Consider the following 13,281-nt stretch of genomic DNA (forward strand, 5'->3'; position numbering starts at 1 on the left):
CTTAATTAATTATTTCATATATATGTTCACTATCGCTTTTGTTGTAGGTATTAAAACACCAGTATGTTCATTTGTTTCTCATTATTAAAAAAAATCGCAACTTAATATGAATGCAAATTACATTGATTTTTATTAGTAAAGTAGGAAGATCTAGGTTAACCTAAGTACACTGGCAATTGTCTTTGACAGAATTTTTAAATGTATGTATGAAGCAAAAGCGGTAAGAATGCTACAATTCCATCTCTAGTATAAGGCAGTCCAGTAACTTTTCAATGCAGGTTTCTCGAATATTAGTAGGCATAATATTTAGGCCTTACGGATCAAATACTGGTGCATTTTAAAGCACGCAATCACTACTCACTACATGGGGGGAAGCAGTTTTATCTGCATCTTAGACATACCTAATAACAATTAAACAAAGGAAAATGAGAAAGATATCATTCCCAGGGAAAGGAACAATAACAAAGGGAAAAAATAATCTTACCTGGAGATAAAAAGGAAGTAAACTGATAGAATATTTCTGTATCCTTCTTTTGACCACTATATCCCACAATACTGCCAACCTCTAGGGGGAAAGTCTTGAGATGTGCACCAGTAGCCAGATCATGAAGTTGCAGGATATTCTTCACGTCGTGCAGATAGCACAAAACCAGGAAGTTGGACCTCACACAAGCTACCCATTCTGGAGAGGGTTGAAAAGAAAAACAAAGCCACAGAAAACATAGTAAAAAGATTTGTTAGCAAGAAAACAATCAGACATAATCAGATTCTAAAATTCCTTAGCATACTTAAATACGTGCACCAAAATTTCTGACATGCATTGAATATAATAATTTTGAAAACAAAAAGACACACGATCCTGTATTGCACACTAAAGTATAGAACCTAGAGGTTACTATTAATGTTCTTTTTATTGCCCAAGTAATTCAGGAGGCTATTCTTTTAAGTAAGCTCTAGCAGGTGTAAGAAAAGGGCTATTCTGAGGTGATCTCCTCAACACAAAAAACCCAAACCACGACATTTAGTCTAGAAGCTAATGTTGTTGAACGGCATTCTTGAGACTCTAAGGTAGTAGCAACAAGATTCAGCAGACTGAACTCAAACTGGCAGAAGGACGCAGGCACAGATCATTCTGCAGAGGTTCGTTTCCTTTATACCCCTCCTGGCAGTTCTGGGTCCCTGCAGAGATGCCCACCTCAGCTGTGCAGGTACAAGAGCTTCTGCTTCACAGAACCTTCATATTCTGAGTTTGTTCCTCAGAAGAATTAAAAAGAGAAAAAACCCCATAGATCTATGAACTTTTTCATGACAGTTTTTCTTTAATTATGATTTGGCAAATCCAAACATTAAAAAGATAAATCAAGGCTGGCAATTTCTACAAAAATCCCTGCAGTTCTACTGACTATCTCACTTCAATCCCCATCTTTATATCCTGCAAAATATAAAAGTTCTTCAGGGCCCCAGTTCACTTAGAATATACCACATAAAATATGAATTAAAAAAAATAGCATCCTTACAGTAACACACTATTTTTGCCTGCAGAATTAACTGCTGTGCAATGAGATCCCATGAACTCCATTGATTATTCTCAGTAATCGCTGTAACTAAAATGTCCAGTTTTACTCTCAATTCACAAAAAGGATTATAGACACTCTCAGGTCAACTTCAAATGTATATAATATGTAGTTCTGCTTTAGGGAAAATACTAATCAAGCAGTCTTTATTTTATAATTTATTTTATTTCAAAATTAAATTTTGATGACCCTTAATTCCTCACTAATCATTTGATGAAACTTTGCAGTTTAATGGATGTTTTCATTAAAAGTCAAAATACGTTATTACCTCAATTTACATATTAAGAAGATATAATAATCTTTCATTAATAAGATTAAATTGCCCAGGCCTAGTGCTGCTGGCTTACTTGGGGATTCCAGCTATATTAACTGCATATAATATTAATAGCGTATCATGTTAACAGCAGCAATATTAACTCTTCATCAACCCTTTGGTTTACAAATTAGATGCTCTCAGATAGCGAAGGTAACAGATGAGAAAACAACGTAAAACGTTTTTAAAACATTCCATGAGATTTAGGATCACAGTTTCAGTGCATAATACCTGTATTATAATTGGTTTCAGTGCATTGCTAAGTGCCTCCCAAACTTACAGTAATGGAAGCTACAAGGAAATGTGACAATCCAAACAGAGCAAAACACTGAAGTAGACTAGAAAGAGCAGAAGCAAAAAAAAAGACACTAAGAACCAACATACATATACAGAGCAAGCTAAAACAATAATGAATTATTAACAAGTCTTTTTTGACTGCAAGCTACAAGCAGAGTCTCTGCTATTTCCATACTCAGCATTGAGATGTGCAGATATTGTCGAGATTGTTGCACTAGCAGTCAACCTCCTTGGTTTTGCTCGTGCTTTGCAGAACACATTCTATATGCCTCTGTACTTCCTGGAAGCTTTGAAGATTCTGTGCTTGCAAATTTCACATCTAAAATCTAAACCTGCTACCATTGCTGTGGGCTCCCTTAATAGACAAAGGGCAGAAATCAGCATCTTTAGAATGCTGTTCACCCAATTATTTTGGATACCCTGCTGGAATACTGTGAATTAGTTGCTGGGCAGCTTCACTCACACAAGTGTTTTTTTAAAAAAGCTAACCATCCAAGGTCTCTCCAAATGCATAAGGTCAGTTTATTTTCAGCTAATACAAATGAGCAGGGCTACTCATTACTACTTCTACAGCATACTTACAATTCACCTACTTACAAGACACATCAGGCAAAGGATTTATTTTACTAAACAATTACCATGTAGAGGTTGCCTTTTCCAACTTAAGCCTCTTGTACTTGCTGTTCAATGTGCTTGTGTGTCCACTTAACAAAACAAGAATGTGTTTTGACGGACTGTCAAAGCTTCAGATGGAAAATAGACCTAGAAGGTCATTTTGGTTTCTTTGGTCATCACAGATAGCAACCATAAACTTCAGTGTCTCTGAAGATCAGCAGGTATCTATGCTGATCAATTAAAATGACCCATAACCACCACTCAAGGTTATGTACGGGTAGACTTGCAAGCAAAGCATGAGCGATATACAGAATAAACTATTAATCATTCTGAAACATGTGAGCAAATGTTGATGAGCTCTCACAACACATGAAAAGGCATACGTCTCCTCTCTGAGACACCATCCTCAGTGACAGCCTGCCGTGTTTAAGCTAATGGAAAAGCTCCAACCAATTTCAACAAGATTGGTTTTATATCTCACATCCTCTCAGTATGAGACATACAAAGGAGGGAGAGTAGAGGGCAAAGCTCTTCTGAAGCTGCAAACATCAGGACCAATGCTTCCTTAATTAACCTACAGGCCTTAGTTATCTGACTGATGCTGGTTTTCCATGGCAAACAGAGTTAAACAGAGCCAGAAAAGCCCTATCAGAATAACACTTTCCATCAAGAACATGCATCTTTCCCTGTGTGCCCAGTGAAGGAGTGACTGTATCTAGTTTGGATAGATTCTAGGGGGTGCTTTTTGCTGCTGGGAAACATTGGAGTTAAGCCACACCCCAGGTTTTTTTTCATGTGCGTGTTTTTTTCTTTTTTATATTTCACAGTAGAAGCTTATCAATCTGGCAATGTGTGTTCCAGCCAATTCCCTCCTCTCTGCCACATTTCTGCGCTAGCCGTCTCTGCAGGATGCTTCCTCTGGGCTATACACAGAAAGCCACCTGACTGCTCCTCAGAACAGTCATACCAGCAGAACACGCACCTGCTTCATAAGCAAAACTCCAAAGCGTGTAAAGCTCTGGGTACTCTGAAAGGCACCACAGGGGAATGGAGTGCACAAGCTTCCTGATGACTGAGATGAACATAGGGATTACTCACACCCATGCACAACCTTGTAATTTGGGATGAAAAATTTTGCAGTAGTCATTCCAGACTTTCCCTCCTGGTTCCCCTACAGTGCCAAAAGATAACCGTATCTCGCAATGCATTTGACGATTCTGGGTTGTTCACAGAATCATAGAATCACAAGGCTGGAAAAGATCCACAGGATCATCGAGTCCAACCATTCCTATCAAACACTAAACCATGTCCCTGAGCACCCTGTCCACTCGTATTTTAAATACCTCCTGCGATGGTGACTCAACCAGCTCCCTGGGCAGCCTGTTCCAGTGCCCAATGACCTTTTCTGTGAAAAATATTTTCCTGATATTCAGTCTGAACCTCCCCTGGTGCAGCTTGAGGCCATTCCCCCTTGTCCTGTCACCTGTCACCTGCGAGAAGAGGCCAGCTCCCTCCTCTCTATAACCTCCTTTCAGGTAGTTGTAGAGAGCAATGAGGTCTCCCCTCAGCCTCCTCTTCTCAAGGCTAAACAACCCCAGCTGTCTCAGTTGTCCCTCGTAAGACTTGATCTCCAGCTTCTTCACCAGCTTTGTTGCTCTTCTCTGGACATGCTCCAGAGCCTCAACATCCTTCTTGTAGCAAGGGGTTTCTCAGTATCTGGTCTCCACATTGTGTTTTCCACTGTAAGCTACTTACAAAGAATTATCTAAAATCTGAAAGAATGCCTGCGTCTTTTTTTTACTTCATGCTGTACTTCAGGTGTGAATAGGACAGTGACCCAAAATCTGGCTTTAGAGTGTAAATTTGTAAAATCGTAGCTAGAAATCTTTGTGACACTGATGGAGCGTAACATTTTAGTAGTTGTAGTAACTCCCCCCCCCAACCTCTTAAGTGTTTATGAATTAGCTAGCAGGTTAATGGTATGAATGACTATTTTTCACTTGGTGTGCACATGCTAACTGAGGGAAGAGAAGCATTTTACATGCACAGAGTTTAGGTGTGCAGCCATAGACAAGGTACAGGACCACAGCCAACTGAGATTCAACTAATGGTTCAAGATACTCACCTCATCTATGACACTTTCAGGAATATGTCTTAATTCTTAGTTCTCCTTACTGAGGAGATCTATTCTGTTTTTCTTTTCATCATCACAAGTACAGGGCTGGATATAACTGCTACTCTCATGCTGCCATGCTCCACTGGTACTGGGCACTTTTCTGAGCGTCACATTTCTCAGAATTTATTATTTAACCTTCTAAAGACAGCAGATTTATCCTGTGTCTTAAGAGTAGAGTCAGAGTGCCTAATGATCAGTCTGCGTGTACGGTTTCTTAGCTACCTTTTAACTATCTACTTACAGCTACATGGTCATTTAAACCACTCATTCAGCAATAGATGTGAATCTCTCCTATGGTTCTATTTTAGACTCCCTGAAAATTAAAAGTTACACTTTATAAACAAACTCCAGAGGGGGGAAAATGAGTCTCATCATACTCGAATATGTTCTGAGGCCACCCTTTAATTTCATTTTAAAATAGCTTTCATTTATTTCTTCCCTTCAGCTCACAAAGTAAAGATCTAAATATACCTCAATCTCTGCTGAGAGTTGTAAAATGAGGTGTGTGTACAACCTCACCGCAGAAATATGATCGGTTTTTCCCCTGTATTTCCCAAATTAGCTCATTTATAAACAGCTTTGAAAACAAAAAGGTCAAAGACAATAAAAAAAGTCTACCTTGAAGAATATGTTGGAGAAATCAAATGACATCCACCAAATGACATCCAAGCACCTCATAGGCATGTGTGTTTATTTCTTGGTTAGATTACATCAGCTATACCATCTTCCCTAAGAATGCATTATGCTGCTTTGTGGAATTTCTGTTTTACCCATTGACAGACACTTGTAGACCATCAATTCTTAATTCTGAATTTATTGTTTATAAATAAAACTCTCTCTGTATCCATGGTACAGCTTTCATGAAACTGAATCTAAGTTAACACATTGCAACAAAGGCAGCTATGGATGCCAAGAAGATCACACCAGAGTAGAAGACTTTTGAGCTGAATATCTATACACTCCAGCAAAAAAAATTTGTGACCTAGAGCATCACTAACTATAAATTTTATGAAGAAATTTTAATACAGCTAATTACATCTTGGTAAAGAGTCACTCCCACACATATGTAAAATTGGACAAGCATCAATACTGATAACCACTGCTGTCCTAGCTTTAGCAGAAGGCGTTTCGTTACATTGTCATCTCTGGATCACACAAAATCACAAAGTCACTTGACTGCAAGGTTTTCAAGACAATGAATTATTAATTGCTTTCTGCTATAATTATGTCTTTCTAAAACAAATCTTGGAATGATTAAAACATGACATAGAAATTGGCTTGCTTCCTGAGTTCATCAAGTGAATGAGCCAGAATTTTGTTTATTCAGGGCTAAAACCTCCTAATAGATGGAAAAACTCCCTTCTCTTGGTGCTAAGGATACACTACCAAATTGAAAGTGTCTGCCACAAAGAAGCAATTGAACAATTCAAACTTACTTTACTGTAGTGCTAAGATCTACTTGTAACTCATCTTCTCATGGAGAGCGTTTAATTTTTAATTTAATCCAATTCCTTTACATATCAATCCAAAAAGCTAGAGAGAAGTGTACATATGATTGCCTACTCTGGCTTCACATTCAAATGTGGTAGAAGCATAGAATTATTAAGGTTGGAAAAGACCTCTAAGATCACCAAGTCCAGCCATCAGTCCAACACTATCTTGCCTACAAAATTACGTCCCGAAGTACTGTGTCTGCACATTTTTTGAACACCTTGAGGGATAGCGACTCCACCACTTTGATGGGCAGCCTGTTCCAATGATTCACCACTCTTTCAGTAAAGAATTTTTTCCTAATATCCAATCTAAACTGTCTCTGACAACTTCAAGCCATTTCCTCTTGTCCTATCACTAATCACTTGAGAAACGAGACAGATACCCACCTCGCTACAACCTCCTCTCAGGCAGCCAAAGAAAGCGATGAGGTTTCCCTTCAGCTTCCTCTTCTCTAGACTGAACAGCCACAGTTTCCTCAAGCTGCTCCTCATAAGACTTCCTCTCCAGCCCCCTCATCTGCTTCTTTGCCCTTCTCTGGACAGTAGTAGTAGTACTCTCTGTATTCTAGTAGAAGCTTAATGACACACAATAGACTCCTGAAAGTGAGTCTGATGGTTTTATATGACAAATTATGTTTGCCTTCAAGTGTTTAAAAGCTGTACGCCTGTCATGTTTACAGTCTGAAGGCCAAAGCCCTCAGCAAACCCATTTTTTGTCTTCTAAATGCAGTTCTTGTTATGTTTGTAGAGTCAAGGCCATCATGCATACTCCATTAAAGGAATATAGCATGCATAAAATTTTTTTTTGCATGTGCACAACCATGAACTCAGCACAACTTTGCCTTTAGAACAAAAGCAAAATAGAGTTGAGCTAAATACTGCAGTGCAGTGAAGAGTAGATGTGCCCTTTATCTTACTGGGAAGCAATATATAGCCAGTGCTTACACAGCCACTGGTCAAAGATCCTTTGGCTACCCAGATCACACCTCAGGTAAATCACAAAATCACTAGGTTGGAAAAGACCCATAGGATCATCAAATCCAATCATTCCTATCAACAACTAAACCATGCCCCTCAGCACCTCATCCATCTGTCTTTTAAATACCTCCAGTGATGGCAACTCAACCACCTCCCTGGGCAGCCTGTTCCAGTGCCCAGTGACCCTTTCTGTGAAAATCCACACATGGTAACCACATTTCACATCAATCACATTTTTCTGTCCCATTCTCTTCGGAAACTTGCTGTCTCCAAGTCAATTCTTCACCTTGGTCCCACTTTATAAATTGCTGTTCCTTGTAAGTTAAGCATGGCTTCACAGACTGTCAGCAAATTCGCACACAATCAGAAATTAGACTTGGAAGAAACTTTTCACTTACACCAATTATTTATTCTCTGCTTAGGACTTGAAAGGTACTTCATTTAAGACAAAGGTAGTCTCTAATTCAAAGAATTCACAGTCTTAAAAAAAAGACATGTATCTCGCCAAGCTCTACTTTGGTATTTACCAAAATACCCAAAATAATCTAAACTCTAGTTGTCTGTAATATCACTACAATTCTGACTGCACTCAGAGTCATCATTTATGACACACTGGGGACATACTTTGTCTAGGCTGTGGCAGAAATCACATGAAACACACTGTGAAACAGAAAGAAATAAATTTTTTTTTAGGTTATCTTGAAAAGCAAGATCTTAAGAGGAATTTGAAAGAGTGGTCAAACAGGTTTGGTTTACTGGGGAAAGATGGAAGTTATTGAACATACACAAATGGATCACATACACAGAAAGAATTCTACTTCCACGAAGCAGCTCTTCACTGGAAAAGTAGCGAACATGAATGAATTTGTATAAGGATGGATAAATGAAAAAGATCAGAGATGTTTTTAATACATATCATTATGTTAGTCAGATAAATCATAATTTTATTTCGCACTGTGGGGAGGACAGATTACATAAATGCATAATACACAAAGCATCTGATAAAAACAAGTCAGAAGAGGTCTTTCAATATTATCTGAAACCTAATTTTTAATGGCATTTTCCCAAAAATGATGGGATAAAATACACCTTCATTTTGATTACCTCAAATCCTAAGATTTAGGTTTTGAACTTGCTTTCATAGTTAGAATATTCCATGTCCTATACCTTCCCTGAGGCCTTCTCTCAAGTGTTGTCTAATCCTGTTATCCCAGGAAAAACAGAAAATCCTGTCTCAAACTGATCAACTCTCTTCATAGTGTGCTGCAGTACTGCCAGACTCACTTTTCTCTTCTTCCTGCTTACAAAGTCCTTCTCTCTCTAATCCGTGACTGTCTAGTAAATGTTTACTACATTGACATGAAGCAGGAAAATACTTTCCCCTCATTTCCTATGAACACAGAACTCAAACAAGGACAGATGAAGCAACTTCACTACAGCCACCCAGGACATTAGAGAAAGAGGGGAAAAAAAAAAAAGAATCCTAGGTCTCTCAAGTCCCAGCAAGTCTTTTAATCACAAATCTTGAGCAAAGTTTAAACACAGGAAAAAAAATTAAGTCTGTATGAAGTCATTGAATAGACTAATTACTGAAATAATTTGAAAAAAGCATCCTAGAAAATCTTTTATTTGACATGAACTCTTACCTAGAACGTCCCTTTTATGTTCAGGAATGAGAACTTTCCATTTAGATTCATCTGGGTCACTGAAGTCAATGTTGATTAACTGGTAATTTGGAGAATGGCGGTTTGTCTTGAAGGTGAACACTGTTCCTTCATTGGTGACGTACTCATATTCAGCCTCAAAGTTATCTATCAACTTCACCCACTGAAGAATTCCTGAAAAATCAAACATACAACATAAATTCTTCACCTCCTGAAACAAAACCTTTTAATACCTGAGAGCAAGGTCTTCCTGACAGTTGCTGTAGGCTCTTTCTTGAACAATGACAGCAACCAGAAGAGGTACACCTATGGGAAGGGCTGAGTATGTACGAAGTATTGAGAACCTAAAAAGAATTCTCCAGATTAACAGGCTGCAGCACAAAAAAGCCAGTTCACAGACATGTTAGCATACTGGTTTTGAGGGATTACTAGCAAAATACATGCAGAATACTGACATAACTATGTCCAGCATCTGCTGGGAAGCTCAGATGTTTGCTGCAGAGGTACTTCTACCACACCAACTACCCTGGAGCTAAAAATGCCAAGCACATCAGGCTCTTGTCAACAGAGCTCACACACACACAATCTTACAGACTTCTTGGAATAGTGAGTAGCAGCTGAGTTTAAAGACTTTGCACTAAGCTTCATTTTTATTTATTATTTTGTTTTTAACATTTCATTTTAATTACTGTTTAATTATAACAAAGTATTCTTTTATTTTTCTTTCTGCAAAAAAGTTACTTTTTCTTAAAGTGGAAAGTTTTCCATCCTCCTTAAAACGCTGGACCTTCCCACAGAATGGAAATGATGCTATTCGAATGATAACAATAAACTTCAGCATCAGGAATTTCACCATCAATTCAGAAACAACATTCCTGCAGAACCGTGTCACCACAAAAGGACAACTGCAGTTAGCTAAAATATTAACTTCTGAGTCTGTGAACAATGAAATTGTGTTTTCATTATCAACCTTCTAGAATCACACTCAGTAATGAAAGCACACTTCTCTCAAACATTAATTACCTCAGTTTACTCACTCTGTACCACAGCCTTAGTATTGACTCAACCTTGAATTGGGACTGAAAGACTCCACTACTTTTTATTTACATTTTACTGTTTTGCAATAGGCATAGAGGCTAGTAGAAAGAAAAAGCAGCAAGATTAGATCAGATATGTAATCTGCTTGCTATATCTACAACCAAACCTATCAACCAAACTTATGAGTATTATGCCTTAGCTATGCTGAGAAGTCATAATCCTATTGATACATGAAATTAAAGCTTTTCTATCTTAATATAAAATACGGCCCACTCTATCCTTCTTTACTAAAACTAAAGATTGGGTCTTTACTTTGAAGTATAAACAAGTAAACTGTGCATACATCTGTTAATGAAACTCTGTAATATAATGTTTGCGCCAATAAAACAGCACACCAGCTTATTTTATAATATTAAAAGCTAAGTAGAATAATGGAAGTAGATCATAGCTGAGCTGTAATTACTGTAAGTTTGAAAAAAATAAAAGAATAATTGAGGAAGCAGTGAGATGGCTACGGTAAATTAAAAACCATTAAATGTAATAAGAGAATGTAGCCATGCCTAGTACATTCACAAAGTTCCTATCTCTTAATTGCCATTTTGGTGTAAGGAAAACTTTCCTATTTCTTTATGCAAAGTGATAGATAAGCCAATTAAGTTCTACTTTTCATACTGATGTAATATAAACTTCCAAGATAATCCAGCCAATTAAGTATCTCGTTTCTGAGTAAACCAAATGCACGTTAATCTTAGTTTTTGCTGAGGTCAGATCTTTTCTCCTTCTTGAGAGATTTCACGTGAAGAAAAATCCTGCTAAGTCCCTCCAGTTGCTCAGAGGTCTACAGAGAAAAGCTGCTTTGATGCCCAGTAAAACAAAGAAAATCCAGCCCATAATGAACTCTGGTATATACCAGTGAAACTGTTTTAAGATCTCAAGACACCTGCACAAGCATTTTAGCAAATAAAAACTTAACCACAGCATAATTCCATAACAATATCAGAACATTTATATTTTAGTATCTGACAGAATGAAACCATTCTACTAAGGGAGAACAAGACTTCAGAAAAAGGAATCCTCAGACTGTTGGAAAAAACACCCACTTTTTAATGGCATATGTGCACAATAACAGTAGTCTCCACGATCACAACAAAAGTTGGATTCTGTGAAGAAAAAGGACAGTAATGTGGGATTACATAATTACGGATTGACATTACTGCCTTGCAACTCATTCATCCACTCCCAAATGAACAGCTAGGAAAACAGAGAGAGGGTTGATACTCCATAGGGATACATGAAGTTGTTATTACAAAATGAAGAGCATTCATCTAGTTAAAGTAGATGTTATATAGTCTTAAGAAGACAAATATCGCAGATTACGGTACTGAGGGAACTGGCGGAAATGCTCACCAAGCCAGTTTCAATCATTATCAACAGTCCTGGCTAACCGGGGAGCTCCCATTTGACTGACCTGAGTGTTGGGGAAGGTTGTGAAGCAGATCATCTTGAGTGCTATCACATAGCACATGCAGCAGACCCAGGTGATCAGGCCCAGTCAGCAAGGGTTTATGAAAGGCAGATCCTGCCAAACTAACCTGATCTCCTTCTATGACAAGGTGACCTGCTTAGGTGCTGAGGGAAAACCTGTGGATGTTGTCTACCTTGACTTTAGTAAAGCCTTTGACACCGTTTCCGATAGCACTCTCCCAGCGAAACTATAGGTCTGTCGGTCTGTACTCAGCGCTGGTGAGGCTGCACCTCAAATGCTGTGTTCAGTTTTGGGCCCCTCACAAGAAAGGCACTGAGCTGCTGGAGCATGTCCAGAGAAGAGCAACAAAGCTTGGGGCACAAGTCTTACAAGGAGCAGCTGAAGGAAAACTGGGGCTGTTTAGTCTGGTGAAAAGGAGGCTCAGGTGAGACCTAATTGCTCTCTACAACTACCTGAAAGGAGGTTGTAGGAGGGAGGGTGTTGGTGTCCTCTCCCAAGTAAGAAATGACAGGACAAGAGGGAATGGCCTCAAGTTGTGCCAGGGGAGGTTTAGGCTGGATAGTTGAAAAACTGCCTTCACCAAAAACGTTGTCAAGCATTGGAAAGGCTCCCCATGGAAGTGGTTGAGTTGCATTCCTTATTGCTATTTAAAAGATGTGTAGATGCGGCACTTTGGATCATGGTTTAGTGGTGGACTTGGCAGTGTTATGTTTAGGGTTGGACTTGATGATCTTAAAAGTTCTTTTCCAATCAAAACAATGCTATGACTCTATGAACTCCCTCTAGAGTATTGTCTCACAGAAGTGGTTGAATATGCTGGTATCTAGTCTAAACCAAGGCAGTAACAAGGCAATTACAAGCAGCTGAAAGAGACCATCACATCAGGTGCATCTTCAATACTGTACAGAGTTTTACTGCCATAGTTTTTCAGTGAGGGGAAGAAACCCTTTGCAATAAGATAGATATCAGACATAAGAGGACGCAAATTTACAGCTGGTTGCAGCTGATCCAGTTATAGCCCTGTGACTGAAAGGGATGTTCTAGCTTTGCCTTAGATCACCCTACTTAGCTAGAAGTAACAACCTGGTGACTAGCATTGACAATCCACTGAGTCCTAATATGGCTGAAAATTCACATAGAGGGGAAACAGTTTATCCCCAGGTCACATCAGCAGCAGCAGCACAAGGAAGGGGCAGGCCCATGCCGCCTACTAGTGTGGCACAGCACCCCTGCCAAGCACTCTGACCATGCAGCTGAGTTGAGCTAACATCTAACCATCACTGAAAATAAGTTTGTCTTTCATCCCATTACTCCAAACCCGCTGCTTCTGTTTTGCTCATCTGCCGCCCCAGTAAGTGACCCAGTTAAACAAGTTTAATGACTCAAAATCAAATAAAAATGTGCTCTAAAACAAAGTTTTCTTTTTCACCACCTGAATCAGCTCACTCCTCAGGCAGAGGAGTGCCACTATGTACAAGGCAGCCAGTATACACAAGGCAAGGGCATTGAGAGAGAGGCTGAAACTTCTGTTTAATCTACATAAGCACACAGTGAGGCAGATTTATTATACATGGGAAAAGCATGAGGTTGAAGATCTTGACAGTTTACAGTATACTGCTGCTATAACCTAATTCTTTCACCTGCCAG

General features: G+C 38.8%; 1 protein-coding gene across 1 annotated transcript in view; it reads right to left on the minus strand.

Annotated features, from left to right (window-relative positions):
• Nucleotides 1-13,281, minus strand: part of LOC138717806 (prolyl endopeptidase) — a 105,002-nt gene that overhangs the window by 40,680 nt on the left and 51,041 nt on the right. The window contains exons 8-9 of the mRNA XM_069851661.1: nt 9,093-9,284; nt 485-682 (exon numbers count right to left, since the gene is read on the minus strand). Coding sequence (XP_069707762.1) covers nt 485-682; nt 9,093-9,284 — 390 coding nt within the window. The remainder of the gene's footprint in view (nt 1-484; nt 683-9,092; nt 9,285-13,281) is intronic.

This window comes from Phaenicophaeus curvirostris, chromosome 2 (assembly GCF_032191515.1).
Source record: "Phaenicophaeus curvirostris isolate KB17595 chromosome 2, BPBGC_Pcur_1.0, whole genome shotgun sequence".
In the NCBI taxonomy this organism is placed as follows: Eukaryota; Metazoa; Chordata; class Aves; order Cuculiformes; family Cuculidae; genus Phaenicophaeus; species Phaenicophaeus curvirostris.